This window comes from Muscardinus avellanarius, assembly GCF_963383645.1.
Source record: "Muscardinus avellanarius genome assembly, chromosome: 12".
In the NCBI taxonomy this organism is placed as follows: domain Eukaryota; kingdom Metazoa; phylum Chordata; class Mammalia; order Rodentia; family Gliridae; genus Muscardinus; species Muscardinus avellanarius.
Genome location: NC_137798.1, coordinates 85,242,256 through 85,262,276, shown reverse-complemented (window position 1 = coordinate 85,262,276; position 20,021 = coordinate 85,242,256). Strand labels below are relative to the sequence as shown.

At 40.4% G+C, this 20,021-nt stretch overlaps 1 protein-coding gene across 1 annotated transcript in view; it reads left to right on the top strand.

Annotated features, from left to right (window-relative positions):
* Positions 1–6,840: 6,840 nt before the first annotated feature.
* Positions 6,841–20,021, top strand: part of CEP128 (centrosomal protein 128) — a gene marked incomplete at both ends in the record, with an annotated part of 425,269 nt that continues 412,088 nt past the window's right edge. The window contains one exon of the mRNA XM_080707841.1: positions 6,841–6,900. Within this exon, the coding sequence (XP_080563967.1) occupies positions 6,841–6,900 (60 nt within the window). The remainder of the gene's footprint in view (positions 6,901–20,021) is intronic.

Here is a 20,021-nt window from a genome sequence, read left to right as displayed (position 1 = left end):
AGAACCTGCACATTTAAACACACTTTCTCTAGTGCATCATGGAACACAAATACGTACAGAGAATATAAGTAGAAATAGCAAAGGACATGGAACCAGGAATTTGGAAGCTGTCAGGAACCCAGGGCTCTTATCTTAGGCTTACTTCTTATTCTTTATCTCTTGTTTTCATTGTAGATTAGTTTTCTCAAGCTTCTAGAGCATAGATAAAGATGGGCTCCTCATTATCACAGCCTTGACTCTTAGGAGTATTCCAGAAACAAATTGGGAACTTAATTCAACCTCAAATTCTCAAAGTATAGCCAGGTGTAGTGACGCACACTTGTAATCCCAGTAATTGGGAAGCTGAGACAGGAGGATTGCGTAGTTTCAAAGCCAGCTGCAGCTACTTAGTGAGGCTCTCAGCAACTTAGTGAGACCCTGTTTCCAAATAAAATATAAAACAGGTGTGGTGGAGTAACCTGGAGATAGAAGGCCCCTGGGTTCTATCCTCAGTACCAAAAAAAAAAAAAAAAAAAAAAAAAAAAAAAAAAAAAAGCAGCTAAATTCTCAAAGTATAAAGGGCCTGATAGACCTAAATTATTTCAGGTGTTGACTCCTGTCTTAGTCACAGTCGTAGGGGCTTTCTATGATCCTAACAAGGCTCTGGGAGCATCTTGCTGTGGGTATGTGGGTAGGATCATTTTCAGTTAAGACTCTTTATAAGTAGATAAAAAAATATCTATACTGGGGATTTAGCTCAGTGGTAAGAGTACCTGATTAGTATACATAAAATTCTGGGTTTAATTCCCAGCACTGAATGATGATAAAGATGATGATGGTGATAATAAAAATAATAAAAAATAAGAGTTTTAGCCTGGCATGGTGGCACAGTTATATAATCCCAGTACTTGGAAGCCGACATAGGAGGACTATAGGTTTGAAGCCAGCCTCAGAAATTTAGGGAGAACTTCAGCAACTTAGCTTGACACTGTTTCAAAATAAGATGTAAAAAGGGATGGAGATGTAGCTTGAAGGTATAATGCCCCTGGGTTTGATCCCCAGTACCAAATACCCCCCCATCATTTACCACATCTAACTTTATCAAGGTATCCTGTAGTCAAAAGATCATTGATTACACTCATCCTGAATAGATACAATTTTGGAGAAGTCATGTGGACTAAATGGTCTCCTGATTCCTTGAAATGCTATATGAGGATATATATATATATATATATATATATATATATATATATATATATATATATATATATCCTCAATGTATATGAATTTGTAGACGAGGCCTTTAAGGACATAATTTAGGGCAAATGAGCTTGTGTGCGGGGCAGGAATTCAATATAACCGGTGTTCTTTCTATAAGAAGAGGGATACCCCAAGTTTTGTTCACACAAAGAAAATGCCAGTAAGGGTCATTTACAAGCCAAAGGGAGAGACCCCAGGAGAACCCTAACCTTTTGCCACTTTGATCTTGGATTTATATTCTTTAGATCTGTGAGATAATAATGTTTTTAAAGTTTCTGTTGTATAAATCAACCAGTGTGTGGCATTTTGTTATGGCATACCTAGTAAACTAAATATGTTCCATAACCTCTGTGTGCTCTTGTTTACATGGTTTGTAATAGAGGAGTACTGCAGATGACAATTCTTTTGGGTTTTTGCAACTCTTAAGTTCGAGCCACTCAACTTGTGTGTGATGTTGGAGAGAGTGAGATTATATATATATATATATATATATATATATATATATATATATATTTGGAGAGAGAGAGAGGAAAAGAAGAAGGAGAAGAGAAGGTGAGGAAAGAGAAGAAATTAGGATCTTAAGAAGGCCAAATCTTTGAAGGGTCAACAGGGAAAGCATTTATTTCGGTACAGAATTGTTAGAATAGGGAACCTGGGTAGTTTAAAGAGATAACGGCTTTTTTTTAATAACTAGAAAAACTTTAGCAGGTAAGGCAAATTTGATTTTTAGTCTGGAGGAGGGGCAGGTCCATGGGTTTTTGGCAAAGTCGAAGAAAAGGTCCATCCATGTGACTAATTTGATTTTTACTTTTTTGCTATACCCAAGCTCAGTTTTTGGTTGTGGTTTAAATGATCTCTTTATGACTGAAACCGACTTCTCTTAAGTGGAAAGTACTTCTTTTCTGTTTTAGAACAGGTCAGGAGAGGACGCCCCAGACTGAGAGTCACAGTGAAGTGACAGCTTCACTATACTTGGTTTCTATGAGCCAGCTGTGTGATCTTAGCTCGTCAAAGTACTTTTTCCAGGCCTAAGCAGTTTGATTAGATAATCTTCTCTGCTCCCAGTTCTAAGAATTTATGAACCTTTGGAATAAAACATAGGGCCTTGGTACAAAGAGAAACTTTTATATTTTACTGCTGGAAATTATTCTTCCGTTTCCCAAGGAGTAAAATTACAGTTAGGGCCAAAGCAGTATTCTAATTCACTTTCTGGAATTTGTCTCCTACACAAGCTGCTGGCACTTTAAAAAAAAAAAAAAATTAGAGCCGAGCCAGAGGGCGCAGCCCAGGGGGCTGGGAACCTGCTAATCCGGCTTCTTCCGGGAAACACACCCGCAGGTTGGCCGCACGGCATGCTGGGACTTGTAGTTTATTTGGGCTCATCCCTCCGGCAACTCTCTGCGCTTCAGAAGAGATGGACTACAACTCCCAGAGGGCCAAGCGGCGGCGGCTCGTCCCGGACACTTGCCGCGGCTGGGCGGCTAGTTCAAGTTGCCATAGCGGCGAGTCTGGGCAGAGGAGAGTCGGTTGCGCCGCCGCGTTTGGTCAGTTGCACCTTCTGAGTCGTTGGTAGCCGCGGGAGCCAGGTGGGCCTCGGCGATGATCCGGCATTAAGGACCTGGAGTCATCCTCTGTCTCAGGTACCCACCCCTAGCGCCCCCTTGCCCTTTCTCTACCACTTCCCCGTGATCGTTGACGTTTGAGGGCCCACTTCTCCTTGTCGCGGGGTGGGGACAGCTGGGCTGCGCGGAGATCCGGGATGGGGCGTGCGTGGGTGAAGGGTGAGGCGAGTGGGGGGCGATCGCGTGTCTCCATCGCCCCTCGGCATGGGTGCCCACGGCCAGGTCCTGGCCAAGTTCTCCGGTGAAATTGGACTACCTTGCTCTTTGGGAGCAGCTCGCCCTGCCACTAGGCTTGGCGGCTTTAGCTGTGTAAGAGATTGGACTCGTTTCGTAGGTCTTCCACAGAACGGTTTGGCATCTGCTTGCCTGAGTTTTGGGATCTGATCTGTAATCACAGAAAGCTTGCTGCCCTTGGGAACGTTGTAGCAGTCACCTGTCTTTCCTGTGCCAGTATAGGGGTTGTTCCAGCCTTAGCTTGTTAGCAGTCGCTTATTTGAATGATTGCCTGGGAGTAACTGACATTGAACTCCAGCTGCGTCCTTTCTAAGGCATGTCCGGTAAAACTCCAGTATGCCTTGCAGCTGTGTTCTTAAGTATTATGTGAAGTATCTGGCGCAGGGCGGGTGCTTCCTAGTATTTGTTACTTGTTGGTTATGGAGAACGGTGTTGTCTAGTTGAAATATAATGTGAGCCACACAGGTAATTTAAAATTTTGTAGTACTCCCATAAAAACAACAACAACTAAAAAGAGCCGGGTGTGGTCGCGTTTGCCTATAATCCCACTGCTGAGACAGGAGGAGCAAAAGTTCAAGGCCAGCCTCAGCAATTTAGTGAAGAGCCCCTCAGCAACCAAGCAAGACTTTGTTTTAAATAAAAAGGTAGAAAGGAACTGGTGAAACTAATTTAATAACTTATTTGATACAGTGTATCAACATGCATTCAGCATGTGACAAATATAAAACTTATTGAGACTTTTTTGTTTTGCTCTGCTATGCTGGGTATTAAACTCAGGGGCAGTTTACCTCTGAGTTATACTCCCAGCCCTATTTTACTTTTTAGCTTGAAACAGAGTCTTGCTAAGTTGCTGAGAGCCCAAGCTGCTGAGGCTAGCTTTGAACCTTCGATCCTCCTGTCTCAGAATACTGAGATTACAGGATTCTCAGAATACTGAGACTACCACACTTGATTTGAATTTTTTTTTTTTAATGGTGCTGTTGGGGTGACAGATCCATTTCTTAACTCAGGAACTCAGGATCAGTCCCTGGCTGATGTGACAGAAAAGAATTTTAGCGATCTGAGTCAGAGACATAAATGTTTATTTAGGAAAGTAGAAAATACACATTCAAGGGGGGAATGCAGGCCATCTCAAGAGAAAGGGAGGCATTTGGGGGGAATGCAGGGTTCATTTCTTACAGGGGCCTTTGTGAGGCGTGGGCTGGAGGAGGCAAGTGAGGATGACGTTGGTCTGGTAGTCCCCATGGCAATTTATGGTGGTCTGGTAGCCTGGTCAACTTTAGGGTCCTCAGGCTGAAGACCTGATTTTTTTTTTTTATCTGATTGACAGATATGCTGAAGAGTGCCCTAAATTATGTTTTTCAAAGTATAGTATCTGTCTTATTAAAAATGCACAGGGATATTATAGTTTCTTTCAGTTAACTCTAAGATCCACAGATTTCCTAGAAGTTTGGGACAGTCAGGCCTAGGGAGGAGAACTGGTGTGGGAGAAAAGGTTGAGCAGCAGGCTCTTATATTAAAGTTATATTTTACTTTTTCTGTCCCCGTCTCTTTTTTTTAAAAACCTATGTATTTCTTGTATTGTACGTGGGTACTAAGTCTTCAAAATATGGTATGTATTTTACATGTATGGTATGTATCAATTTGAATTGTCCAGATATTTCAGGCTCAGAAGCTACATATAGCTAGTGATTATATAAAGTACAAAGAGAAGACTAAAATTTTGGCATTTTCACACCGGCATAGAGAAATGTAATTGTGCCTATGACTCATGTCATGGGCTGAAGGTTGCTGCTTGGTTGGAAGTGACTTGTGGACCACACCCATGTCCTCCATGTCTTCTCTGCCATTGGATAATGGGTCTCTTTGAACTTTCTCTCCACAGTATATTTATTAGTATTATTTTTGGTAGTGCTGGGGATTGAACCTAGGGGCATTCTACCTCTGAGCTACAACCCCACCCCTATTTTATTTTTATTTTGCAACAGGGTCTTAGGTTGATGAGAGTCTAAATTCCTGAAGTTGTTCTCTAACCTGTGATCCTGCTGTCTCAGCCTTCCAAATACTGGGAGTACAGGCATGAGCCACTGACCCTGGCTCAGCTATTTATTTATTTATTTATTTATTTATTTATTTATTTATTTATTTGTGGTACTGAGGATTGAACACAGGGGCATTTTACTTCTGAGCTACCCTCCCAGTCCGATTTTTTATTCTTTATTTTGAAACAGGGTCTCCCTAAATTGCAAAGGTCCTCACTAAGCAGCTGAGGCTGGCCTCAAACCTACATCCTCCTGTCTCAGCCTCCCAAGTACTGGGCTCACAAGTTTGAGCCACCACACCTGGCTCAGCAATTTATTTTGATTGGCTTTTAGAATATCCTCCCTTCTCCACCTCCTCCTTTTTTGGTGATTCTGGGGATTGAACCAGGGGTATTCTACCTTTGGCCCATTTTCTTTTACTTTTTGCTTGGCAACAGGGTCTAGCTGTAGGTTGTTGAGAGTCTTGTTACTTGTCTGAGGCTGTCCTGGAACCTGCAATCGTGCTGTCTCAGCCTTTCAAGTATGGGATTACAGGCATGAGCCACCATGCCCGCTCAGAATACATTCTTCTTGAAAGGCCCTTTTGGCCCTTTTTTTTCTTTTTCTTTTTTTCTTTTTGTACTGGGGAGAGAACCCAGGGGCATTCTACCTCCGAGCTACACCTCAGCCCTATTTTTTAATCATTTTTATTTTTGAAACAGGGTCTCACTGAGTTATGAAAGGCCTCACTAAGTAGCTGAGGCTGTCCTGGAACTGCAGTCCTCTGGGCTCCGCCTCCCAAATGCTGGGATTACAAGTGTGTGCCACCACGCCCCGCTATTGAAAGGCCTTATTGATGCATACCCAGATCTACATTTTATATGGACAGCTACAGTTCTCTTAACTTTCTGTGGGTTCTTATATGCTGTTTTGAGAGCACTCACAAAGGATTGAAAATATTTCTGTCTGTGGCTCTTTTCTATAACCAAAGACATTTTACTTTTATTTATTTAGGTGCACTTTTAAGTTGGAAAAGTGCACATAAAGGAAAAGGACATATAAAATATGTCCTGTAAGAGGTTAAGAATGGCTTAGACTGGGCCATCACATTCAGAGATAGCATAGATTTTGTACCTAACTGACTTTACCAACTTGTAGAAGTGCTCAGGGATGGTATTTTTGGCCAGACATGGTCTACGACTTACAACGCAGCATGATCTAAAAGGCCCAAGGGCAAAAGAGGCATACTCTGGCTGGCACTCGGATGTGAGAAATTCCAGGGAGGTCTGGGCTTTTGGGTAACCCTAGGAGCCTTTTCCCTGTTCTGATAGGCTACAATTTGTACATAGGGAGATTGAGCTAGGTTTCATATTTTTCAATTGAAAACTTTTAAAATTGCTGGGTGTGCTGGCTCACACTTGTAATCCTAGTACTTGGGAGGGTCAGAGACTGGAAGACTGCAGGTTTGAGCCCAGCCTCAGCAATTTAGGGAGGTCCTGTTCCAAAGTAAAATAAAAAGGGCTAGATGTGTAACTTGGAGGTAGAACATCCCTAGGTTCAATCCCCATTTAAAAAAAAAACATTAAAATTGTAGGTATGTTTTATCCCCTTGTTTCATTTACCCGTAGGTCATTTGGGGACAGTGCAGGGGCAACCAAAGATCATCTACTTGACTAGACCTTTTGCCCTGAACCTCATGAAGAAATGATAGGAGGCAGGCATATATGCCTAAGAAGAGCACTGAGCTCAGAGGGGAGCAGCACGGAGTTTTGGGGGTCTGCTTTGTAAGTATGCATTTCTTAGATACCAAGTTGTTGCCTATCTATCGTGAACAAGACTATACTAAAAGGTAGACTTGTGAGGGCAAGAAGCGCCTCTCTCATATGTAGTATAAGGACAAAAGAGGGTGGTTTGCATGCTAATAGATAAGTGAAACTATGTTTACAACCCTAACAAAGTAACATGTATGCAACTGCGTCTATTAGACAAGTATTTAAGAATGGATTTTTATCCTCGGCATTGTGTTCGGTACTTTTTCTAGGAAGAATATATATATCTTACTATTCTTCCCTTCATTTTCCAAAGGAGGCAGTTGAGGCGCAGATGGGTTATTTAGTTTGTCTGGAGTTCTAGAGCCAAAAAAGTGTTTTTTTATTTGTAGGTCTTCTGATTCAAAATCCTGTTTATGATTGCCCCCTATAGGATTTGATTTTAGATTAAGGATACCATATACAGCATGGGTTACTATAACCCATTTAAAAAAAAAAAAAAACGTTCAAAGGGTTCTATTATCTTTTTAGTTTTTTTTTTCCAAAATATAATGGTCCTTACATTTTTGAAGTAAGATCTGTAATTTGTGATATCTGTAAAGTGAGCATAATCAGCATGAATTAACATTGACGGTCAAGGTTATAGTAAAACTTAAAATTTGCAACAGATTTAAAATTCTGCACATTTTTAGCATTTCATGTTGTATTTTGATAGATAAAAGGCACTTAAACATCGGAGAGACACACTCCCACCTTGCAGTAACTTTGTATCCAAGATCTCTGCTGTATAGAATTCTTATGTCTAAAGAATTTTAGAGCTGGAGAGGTCCAGGAGGATAATGGGATCCAGAAGCAGTCAACTGTTGGAAATAATATAAAAATAGTGTGTATTCACTAGTATATCTGTAATAATGCCATGGGTTGGTTCTAAGATGAAATGATTTTAAACAGGCTACTATTTTATAGTATGTTTTTATTTCGTGTAACAATGTATTATTACAGTTAGTGCAAAAACTATCATGTCTCTTTTACTTGCTATGCACAGTCCAGTGATTAGATACATTTAATGTATCAGTTAATTTGTATTTTTTCTTACAACTATAAATTGTTAACAAAATTCTTATGCACACATCTATAAATAAGAAGTATACATATGTCTTTTGTTTCTTTAGGATAATATTCAAAGAAGTAGAATTTCTGAATTAAAGCAAGTGCATTATTACTTATTTTTGCATGTATTATTAAGCTATTTTCCTGAAAAGCTGTTCTAGTTTTCATAGCTAAACCTCATACAGCAAAGTATGCCCTTGTAAGCCCTGAGGGTGAGAGTTCCCCCACCATCTGTGTGAGACAGATAAGCAAGAATATGCTTTATTTTATTTTGTAATCCTTTAGTGAAATAAAGGATATTTTAGCCAGGCGTGGTGGCACACACTTGAAATCCCCGGGCTTGGGAGGCGGAGACAGGAGGATCGCGCAGGTTTGAAGCCAGCCTCGCTGGCTCAAGAGACCCTGTTTCCAAATAAAATAGGTCTGGGAGTGTAGCCCGGAGGTAGAAGGGTTTCCAGGAACCCCAGTATCACCACCAAAAAAAAAAAAAAAAAAAAGGAAATTATGAATGACTTTGCCTTATTAGGCCTTTCTAAGATATGCTTACTTTTCTCAAATTCATTTACTATTGAACATATATATCTATACTGTGCTGATGTTGGATTGTTTGGGAAATGAGAATACTTGTGGTTACGTGAATCCTGTTAGCAGATGAACATTTAGAATCTGCTCTCTAGGGTTTGTCTTGAAGGCTTCCTCATGAATGAATGCATGAGTGCTTCTGGGTGAAGGAGCCAAGGATGAATGCAGGGGCGAGTTAAAGCTAAACCTGAGCCAGGCTTCTGAAGAAAGAGAGACATTGTATAAGAAGTAAACTGTGACTATTTTATTTATTTACTTTTTTTGCCCCTGTGGTGCTGAGGCTCAAACCCAGGACCTCATACATGCTAAGCAAGGTTTCTACCACTGAGCTACACCCCCAGCCACATGTGATGATTATTTTAATGGATGAATAGTCAATTTTATACATGGTAGAAAGAAGAAAGAACTCAATGGTGGGAAAGTGAAGGCTTTAAAATGGTGGAAATGGGAATGAACCCAGATGGTAAACAGCCTAGGTAATTTGAAACTTAGAGCTTTTTGTACAGATAAAGAATAATTGAGGAATGCAGGTAGCCGCAAATGACTATCATAAATTAAAGTGGTTTACAATGACCTCAAGTAAAACGCTTAGGTTTGATTCAGTTATTAGTAAGTTTTATTATGTGTTAAAATGAATACGAAATGTTTACTTCATTTATTCTGTAAGAGACATTAGGTATTCAAATTTATACAGTTTTGCCATTCAATCTATATTGTCTAAAGACTTGAGATAATTAATCTAGGCCATTTGCCAAAAGACTTTGTTCATCCTTTTAATTAGTACTTGCTATTTGTAAAGGCTCCTACTTTGAAATTTCTTTCTGGATTAATCAGAGAGGATAATAAAGAAAATTTAGTTGTAAATTTATTTAAAAAATTCTAGCTATATATGCTAGGCAGTAATGCTGGATGTTGAGCGGCAACCACGTCTTAGTTTTGTTTTGCTGCAACAATCCCTGAAATTGGGTAATTTATAAAGGGAAGAGGTTTATTTGGTTCACAATTCTCTTGACTAGACAGTCCAAACAGAATCATGCCTCTGCCTGGTAAGTACCACTGGGGGCTATATTGCCAAGAAGTAGGAGTGAATGAGAGGGGAGGAGAGGTTTTGGCCAAAGAGGAAGCCCTGGAGCCAGCTGAGAAAACCAGACTTGCTTTTAACAGCCAACTCTGGGGACCAATACAGTCCTGGGAGACTTAACTCACTCCCAAGCGTCCAGTCCTTAATCCTCTTCTGAGGGTGGGGTCCCTTCAGGCTCTACTCATCCCCACCTCTTAAAGTTTTCACCTCTCACCATCACTACATTGGGACCAAGCTTCCAGCATGTAAATCTTTGGAGAATAGATCCTAGGAAACCATGAACAGAAGAGATAGTCCAAGTCATACACTACTTAAAAAGGAAAGAGCTAGTTGGCCACCTGTGGACAGGGCTGAGGCCCTATCCACTGTGGGGATGCTGCAGAAGCCACTTGCCCAGAGTTGGTAAAGGCAGTTCAGGAGGCTTTGCAGGGGATGTTTCCTCTGAACTGAGGCTCGAAGGAGTGTTGGAGGTCGTCAAGGGGAAGCATGTTCTAGGCGGTAAGTACATCATGGGCCTGAAGATGATTCATGACCTTTTTTTTGGGGGGGGGTACTAAGGACTGAACCCAGGGCTATTTTAACTCTGAGCTACACCCCCAGCCCAATTTCTTATTCTTTGTTTTGAAACAGGGTGATCTCACTAAGTTGTGGAGGGCCTGATACCCTCCTGTCTCAGCCTCCCAAGTGCTGCTATTACAAACCTGCACCACCACGCCCGGCTAGAATGTGACATGTTTGAGGAATTGAAAACAAAATCTCATAGCAGAAATAATTATGCTTCATATACATATTTAGTAAGTGTCTTGCTAGAGTTATGGAGCTGTAAGGATGCAGAGGGAGGAAAGGTCACTCTGGCTAGAGGGAAGGCTTCACTGACTGTATTATTTAAGGTATATCTGAAAGATGAGTAGAATTTGCATAGGTGGGGCTGGTAGACTGCAGAAGTGTTCTGACACCTGTGAGGGGTGGGAACGTGGGAGAATAGATGGTGTGATGGCAGAATGCAGGCCTCGTCTTTTCTATGGATCTTTTATTGAGAAAAGTGACTAGCTGAGATCTTCAATGCCTGATTCAAGAACTTAGGCTTAGTCATGACGTGGAGTGTCAGTGAAAGCTGGAAAGGATAGTAAACCATTCACAACTAGGAAGCCATTTTGATGACTTGGAGCCTGTGAAGAAAAGTCCTTATTTATGAGTGGTGCCCTTGGCAGTGAGAAGGGATGGATGGCTAGGAATCTTTCTCCTGGGCTTGGAGAAAGATTCAAGAGTGAGTGCTGCCATTTGGTAGCTGTGTAACCTCGAATACCTTAGTTTTCTATAAGCCTTTTTTGTGCGTGTGTGTATATTTTGGTGATCCCTGCCTTGTACGGTTATTGCTCTATAACGATCTGTGATGTTAAAGCATTAGCAATCCAACATTATTATTTTTTGAAGGTTTTTAGAGTTGGAATTCCTAATTAGGGTCCACTCTATGTACCTTAGAAATTCAGCTTTTAAGTTAATTGGTTTTAAGTAATATTGAATGGTATTTTATTGTTATTTGATTCCTTTCTAATTCTATATATTTTACACTTAAATTTTTACATTTAAGACTTTTAAACTTTCTGGGAAGGATTCAGAGATAGCTTTTTTTTTTTTTTTAATACTTTTTGTGGTATTAGGGATTGAACTCAGTGGTGGTGTACCTTTGACCTATACTCTCGGTCCCTTTAATTCTTTTTTCTTTTTTCTTTTTTTTAGTTTTGAAATAGGGTCTTGTTAGGCTGCCGAGGCTGGTCTTGAACCTGTAATCCTCCTGTCTCAGCCTCCCAAGTACTAGAATTACAGACATGCACCACCACGCCTGGCTTATCTTTTTGTTTTGAAACAAGTTCTCTCTTAGGTTGCGGAGCATCTCACTAAATTGTTGATGCTGTTCTTGAACTTGTGATCTTCCTGTCTTAGCCTCCCAAGTACTGGGATTACAAGGTTGTGCCATGTTGCACAGCTAAAGATAGCTTTTTTTTTTTTTAAATTTTAGAAGTGTTTTTATATTTTCGAAGATTGTACATATTCTATCTCTCCACTTTTTTTTTATTAAGTATATCAATAAGTACAATAAAATGTATTCCAGTTCTTTATTATACAAAAGTGAGGGGAAATATTTTAAGATATAAAGTAACAGAATAGCGTGGGAAGAAAGAAAAAGGGATTGAGGAAGAATGGGGGATGAGAACTAGAATATGTTTATATTTATGTATATTTCTTTATACGCATACCCCCAAAAGACACTATTTTTAAAAATCAAGGTTTTAGGAAATTGTTTATGAAAATATAGGAACATTTTATGTATGAAAGAGGTGGTAATTATTAACAAAAATATTTCTTTAAAGATATCCTAAAAGAGCTGTAGAAAGGTGGATTTATATTTAGCACTTTATTATACTTACTGACAATTGACTACAAGTAGATAAGTGCGTGTGGTATTCTGGCTTTCAGTGCATTTCTGTAGAGAGGGTAAGGGAGTGATCGTGGAAAATAAGGACAGAAGGACAAAGGATACGTTTTAGGGATCTATTTGAAATTTTTATGATTTTTTTTAGTATCTTAGAATGCACTAAATAAAAGGCACTGATTTAGAAACATAAGATTTGAGTTGTAATTCTGTCACTGCATTTTGTTTAGCAAAGCAAGCTTGTGCAAGTACTTTATTCAAGCCTTCATTTTCTTATATTAACAAAATTAAAGTTGTTATTGTATCAACTTTATAGAATTATAATAAAAATTATGTGAGCCGGGCGTGGTGGCGCACGCTTGTAATCCTAGCGCTTGGGCGGAGACAGGAGGATTACGCAGTTCGAAGCCAGCTGTGCTTAAGAGACCCTGTTTCTAAATAAAAAAAAGTATAAACATAGGTCTGGGAGTGTAGCTCAGAGATAGAAGGGTTTCCAGGAACCCCAGTACTACCAAGGGAAAAAAAAATATGTGAGAAAATACTAATGAAAATGCTCTATAAACTATAAAGCAGCATGCAAATTGAACGTATACATGGCAATACAAAATGTTTCCCTTTCTTAAAATTGTCAGTGTGGTTTTGTTCATTAGGAAAGTTATGAAGATTTTGTTTTCTTAAAAGATGAGAGAGGATGCTAGGTGCTGAGGCATATGCCTGTGATCCCAGTGCTTGGGAAGCTGAGACAGGAGGACTGCCAATTTGGGGCCTAGAAATTTGGTGAGACCCTGTCTCAAAATGGAAAATAAAAAAGACTAGGAGTGCAGCTCAGTGGTTGAGTACTTCTGGGTTCAATCCTCAGGTAAACATGCATGTGTACGCCTCCCACCCTCCCACAGACACAGAAAAAAAACCAGGTATGCTTTATGATATATGCTTAATAAATTGCTTGTTATGAAAATCAGAAATTGTAATGGGGAACAAATAACCCCACCTGCTATTTATGATTGCTTTGCATTTTTTTTTCTTCCCAGAAACTATTAGCTTAGCAGGGTGTGGTGGTACATGCCTTGTAATTTCAGTACTTGGGAGAATTAGGAGGATCACAGGTTCAAAGCCAGCCTCAGCAACTTAGTAAGGCTCTCAGCAAACTAGTGAGACTCTTTCCAAATAAAAAAATAAAATAGGGCTGAAGGGGTAGCTCGGAGGTAGAATGCTCCTAGGGTCAATCCCCAGCCCACAAAAAACAATAAAACAATAAATAAACAACAAAACACCCCCATAGCCTGTTATGCATTATAGCAATTGCATGAGCTTACAATCTGTATTCTAACTTGAATTTGTCCTCCTTTCCATTATTAGAAGAGTATCACATATATCTGCAACCTGAAACCATCCTGTTTTCTCAAGAAGTAAAATTGAGAGAAAACTTCAGGAAATTAACTATTAAGTCAAATGATTTCTTAGTAAACTGTTCATATAAGTTAGTATTTGCAGCATAACAGAGCACTGGAGGCAGAGAGAAATAAGTATGTAATGCTTTGACAGTGGTCAGCTAAACTGTCTGCGCCTCAGGATCGACTTCTCTTGGGTCACCTGGTTGGTCCGTTGATCGAAGCTGAAAGACGATGGGGCATCCAGGTGTTCTGCACTCTCTGTAAGCTTCCCTGAGCATGTCCTTATACTCAGGAAAAGTTTTAGGAGGGCAAGATGGAAAAGATAGAAGAAGAGTTGCAGGAAAGCAAGTGTCACGACACAGTCCCATTTCAAGCCTCTTTTTGTGCCACGTTAACGTCAACTAAAATGGTACAAACCAAGTAAGTCAGGTGGCTGAGCCCAGAGCCGGAGTCCTTGGCAGTACATCTAGGGAGGAGTGAGGAACTGGGGTCAATTTAAGAATGTATTATACTTCCCTCCCCTCACTTCAGTGTCTGTTAGATACAATAATGGCAAGACTTTCTAAGTAGTTTGTTTAATGAAGCCTTTTGTTTAGCAGCAGTATTTCCTTCTGGTTCTGTAGTCTATAGACATGGCTATTGTAGAAGCTCTGTCAGAACATTACTTTTTCTTTTTGGTGGTGCTGGGATTGAATTTAGGTATTCTACCTCTAAGCTACACCCCAGCCCTATTTTTTATTCTTTATTTTTTGAAACCAGGTCTCATTAAGCATTTGAGGCTGGCCGGCCATGAACTCAGATCCTCCAGTCTCAGCCTTCCAAGTACTGGGATTATAAGCATTCACCACTTTGCCCAGCTTTTCCTGTCTTTTTTCCCTTTGGTCTTTAAGACATAGTGTATCACTCAGGCATTTAACCGATTAATTATTCTCAACTGAACTATTCTGGTAAGCTTCCTTTCCTGTTTCTTTTTTCTTTTTGTGGTGCTGGAAATTGAAGCCCAGGAGTGTTCTACCACTGAGCTACATCTCCAGCCCCATTCATTCATTTGCTTATTTGCTTTTTTTTTTTTTTTTTAATACTGGGGATTGGTTTTTGGGACATTCTTCCTCTGAACTATGCTTCCAGCCCTATTCTATTTCTTTTTTTTTTTTTTGAAACAGGGTCTAAGTTGCAGAGGGCCTCACTAAATTGCTGACAGACTGTAAACCTGTTATCCTTCGGTCTCAGCTTTTCAAGCCTGGTTATTATTATTATTTTTTTAAAACAGGATCTCCTTAAGTTATTATGAGCTGGCCTCACACCTGCTATTCTCCTGTCGCAGCCTTCTGAGTAGTGAGGTTATAGGCATGTGTCACCATGACTGGCCCTTTCTTAGATTTTTTAACCAAAATAGAATTATAAACTCAGCTCAACTAAATGAGACCAATCAGGTAAAATATATGAAGCAGGCTGTTGCTGACCGGGGCAAATAGAAAGGCGCATGCCTGACTGTGGGTCAGCCACTGTTTATATTCATGTTGCCATGGGAAAATTTGTTTACCAGCATTGCCAGATCTTTGGATTTTTCAAGAGATCTGGAAATCAGAATGTTTAAATCTCAAATTCGCGGGGTGTGGTGATGCACACCTGTAACCCCCATACCTGGGAGGCTGAGACAGGAGGATTGCAAGTTTGAACATAGCTTCAGTAACAGAGCAAGGCTTCTAGTGACCTAGGGAGACCTGGCTTCAAATAACTGAAACGAGGCCTGGGGATGTATCTGGGAGGTGGAATGCCCTGAGTTCAGTCTCCAGCACCACCCCCAAAATAATTCAAGTTTGAAAATAATAGTGTTATTAAAAAATATGTATTGGTTGGCTGAATTTGTCCTAAAGTCCTCCAATTTTCCTTGTCTGATTTAAGCAGAATGGTTAGGAACTCAGGAGTTCAATTCTGCCTTTGTCTGTGTGCTGTTTTCTTATTCAACCTGGGGGCAGATTGGACAATTAGAGGGTGTCTGCACCCTCAGAAGACTTACTTCTTGCCTGCTATTTTGAGAATACTGTATTACTTGTTTACTTTAGAAAAATCTGCTAGCACACCCAAGACCACAGTTCCAGTGCTCAACAGAACAATAAATTTGTCTCATTTGGTAGCAGCCATTTCTCTGGAAATTTTTGTTCTTGAGTTTTTGTTGTTGTTTTATCTCGACCTGTTTTACCTTTTATTTATTTTTTTCAATAGCCCCATCTATTTTAGAAGCATTGTGAGTATATGAGTCTAAAATATCTGATTCTGTTGTGAGACAGGGAAGGGATTATTAAGTAACTTTATTTTCTTTTGAGACTGCACTGATTCTTGACAGCTGACACACAACACATATCGAGTGCGATGAGCAGCTACTTGTTTTTTCTCCATGCCTGAATGGTCATTTTGTATACTGCATGGTCTTTGCTAGAAAATGTGCCTTTATACTTGTGGCTTAGTGAACATTACTCCTGTGATTCTGCCCTTGTGCTCTGAGGTGCTGGACCAGGAGAGACTCCTGAAGAAAGGGAAACAAAAATAGAGCCCAGGGGCTGACCTTGCCACGTTCTCTCATGGAATAGAGCTGTGTGTGTATGTGCGTGCAAATTTATGCACGTCCCCACATGTGCATGCATGTGAATGAAAGCATTTTTTTTTCTTAGTTGTGTGAGTTTGAGGGCAAATTAACTGTCAGAAGCTCAGTTTCCTTACCTATAAAATGGTTACAGCAGTATTTATGTAGTTGGGCTATTTTTAGGGTTAAATTAGTTATTATGTATAAAGTGCATAGAATATGGCTTGGCAGAGTGAGGTGTTGGTTATCAGCTTTGGTGTTTATTTCAGCTTCTACCATGATGACTACTACCCTTCTCCTCCTCATCATCCTCGTCCTCGTCCTTGTCCTTCTCCTCTTCCCCTTCTCCTCCTCCTCCTTCCTTTTCCTTCCCCATTATGGTAGCTCATGGGTCTTCTATTTTTTTGGGCGACTCAGAATGTTGATTACAATAGTGAGTATTCTGTTCTTACATCATTCTGCTCTTAGAGAAGTATTCTGTTCTTACAACATTTTGCTTTTCACATTATGAGACCTGCTTCACCCACCTTTTTTTTTGGGTCTTATCTTGACTGACATTTATATGATAATTAAAAGGTTGGGTTTTGGAGATAAGTTTCTTGAATCTGAATCCTGGCTCTACTTACTTCACTTCTGGAAGCAGTAGTTTTCTGTTCTATAAAGTGAGAATGATAATAACATTATGGGGATTAAAGTGAGGTAGTGTATACAAAGTACTTAGTAGATTAGTCCATAGAATATGCATATAGGTAACAATTATTATTTTAATAAAGCTGAACATTATTATACCCTTCTGTAAATGTAAGCAAGTAGTATTAAACTGTTCATATTCTCATGGTTTTTTTTTTTTTTTTGTGGTACTGGGGTTCCTGGAAGCCCTTCAACCTCCAGGCTACACTCCCAGACCTATTTTATTTTTAAAGTTGTGGGAGTCTCCTATTTACTTAAAAGGGTGCTATAAGATTATGGTTGGATTCATTCTCTTCTAAGTGTTTAACACTGGGACTCGTAGTTTCTTCGTTTGCTAAAAAGGAAATACTGTATTAATTTAAGATATAAATGCTGGCTGGATGCAGTGGTACATGTCTGTAATCTCAGGACTTGGAAGACGGAGACAGGAGGATCACAGGTTTGGGGCCAGTGCATGGAAACTTAGACTGTTTCGATATAAAAAATAAACGGGGCTGGTGGTATAGCTTAGCTGTAGAACACCTCTGGGTTCATTCCCAATTTTCTCCCCCACCCCCAAATACAGAAATCTGTCTAATACTATTCTTGGGTTGGGAATGAGAGGTGAACAAGATATAGTCTCTCCCCTCAGAGAGGTTACAAATCCTGCCTTGCACAATTGGCCGACCATTACATTTATGTAATGGCCGACATTACATTTATTATCTGCAAAGTACCTATCACACCAAGGTGGATTTAGTATGTTTCTTCTTTCCCAATATGTTTTTTAAAACACCTCTTACACTGACCTTTAATTTCAAGTCTGCCCATTAAACTTTTACCTTTGAGTTCTTAGGCAAGAGCATCATTATTTTTCCTCTGACCCTTACAGGTGGCTGTGCCACAGTTGGCTGGCTCCTCTGGTACTGCAATTTGGATAGTTTTATAATGAAGGCCATTATTTGTGCAACATATTAGGACTGGAGGCTTGAAAGCTGAAACTAACTCCAGAAGGTGGGAAATATGTCACAGGGTTTGCGTGAAAGAAGAATGACAAGGCGTTGCACACAGACTATAGAAGTATAACAAGGCGTTGCACACACAGACTCTAGGTAGTTAATACTTCGTTGCAGGGACTCTAATGGTAGGTGGTTCTTGTCTGAGGTCTACCATCTTTTTTCTTTTTTTTGGGGGGGGTGTCTGGAGATGGAACCCAGAGACATTTGACCTCTGAGCTATACCCCCTGCCCTATTTTTTTATTTTTTATTTTGAAACCGGGTCTCACTAAGTAGCAGAGGGCCTCACTAAGTAGCTGAGGCTGTCCGCAAACTGCAATCCTCCGGCCTCAGCCTCCCGAATGCTGGGATTACAAGCGTGCGTCACCACGCCCGGCTCCATCTTTTTTCTTATATTTTGGACCTGCCTCATAGGAGAATCCTAAGTGTTTTCCAATTCAGGGTTTATAGCTTATGAGTAAATATCCCTTTTCAGGTACTATTTCATCACTTTTTGTCTGTACATAGCCAGACTTCTTCAAAGACTGGTTTATACTTACTGCTGCTGCTTCTCTATGTCCTGTTAACTGCACAGCCTGGCATCTTCCTCCCGCACCGCTTTACTCTGCTGGTTTTGGTAGGTTCACTGACATTTCCGAAGGTGCTTCCTAGCCCTCTTCTCACTGACCTAGTGCTGCATCTGTGTATCAGAGTTCAGAGTTGCCCTCCAACCAGGGGAGACTGACACTTCAAAGGATTTGAGTAGGAAAATTTAATATAATGCAGGGGTCGGCAAGGTATGTCCTATGGGCCAAATTCAGCCCATTAAGGGCCAAATTAGACCACTCAAATAATTTACTTATTGTCATGCTTTTATGCTATGGTGTGGTGGCTAATCACTGTAATAGCACTTTATAGAAAAGTTTGCTCTGACCCTGGATATAATTAACTGTAAGGGGATTATCTATGAAGGAATGGGGTAAATGCGGGATAATTCCTAGGGCTGAGGAAGAGTACCCTAGGTAAAGCCCTTTTTTCCTTCAGTATCCTTTCAGCATCCTCCTCCTCGCCTTCCTTGTCCTCCTCCTCCTCCTCGTCCTCCTCCTCCTCCTCCTCCGTCTCCTTCTCTTTCTCCTTCTCTTCCTCCTCCTCCTCCTCCTCCTTCTCTTTCTCCTTCTCCCCTTCTTCTTTTTGGTGCTGAGGATTGAACTCAGAGCTATTCTCCGTCCAAACTATACCCCCAGCTCTTATTTCTATTTCAAAACAAGGTCTTGTTAATTTGCTGAGGCTGTCCTCAAACCTGCAAGCCTCTTGTCTTAGTCTCCCAAGTACTGGGATAATAGGCACGAGCTATCATGCCGGGCTCCTTCCAGCATTCTTTATGACAGAGCTTAATGTTATGCCAGCCACAAAGGAGGCGGCAATGAAGGGTATTCTTAGAGCTGAGAGACAATAAATTAACTACCAAAATTTATAATAATTCTTTTCTTACTTTCTTGAAACCTTTCATCATATCTGTTATGCTATTTCCCCCTAGTTTTCTGCTTCCCTCTTCTGGTTCTTCTCAGTCTCAGTTGCCATCCCCTTCTGTCTGCCATTGTATGCTGGGATTCTTCAGAGATTTTCCTCCTCCTACTTCCTTCCTCACTATGCATTTTTTTCTTTCTTTATGGCCTTACCCATTCCAATACTGATGGCTCTAGAATATGTCCTTGGACCCACTTATCCACTTGTCTGTTAGATGCTTGGCTATGATGCTTCCTTTCACAGTCATACATTGACTCTCCGTTTCTACATGAAGCTTAGATAAGTTCAGTTTATAATGTATGTTTTCCCAAGATCTCTTTCTCTTCAGTGATTCCCTTGATCCATCCAGTTGTCAGAACCAGAAAGTTGTGTTTCATCTTTTATTCTTTGACTCATCCTCACATTTAGTTAATCTCTGCTACTCTTCAGCCCCACTGACTTAGCTTTAGGTGCTCATCTAACAGATTGCAGTAGCTTCTAAACTGTTTCCTTACTGATGTGCTATTGACACGTCACTCCCCAATCAAGACTCCTAGATTTCTTTTTTTCCCTTTACAGTTACTGGCTGTTAAATGTTTTTCTTTTCATTTTAACAGTAGTAGAATCATCATCATCTTCTTCTTCTTCTTCTTCTTCTTCTTCTTCTTCCTCCTCCTCCTCCTCCTCCTCCTCCTCCTCCTCCTCCTCCTCCTCCTCCTTTCGCTCGCTCGCTCGCTCTCTCGCTCGCTACTGGGGATTGAACCTGGGGACATTCTACTT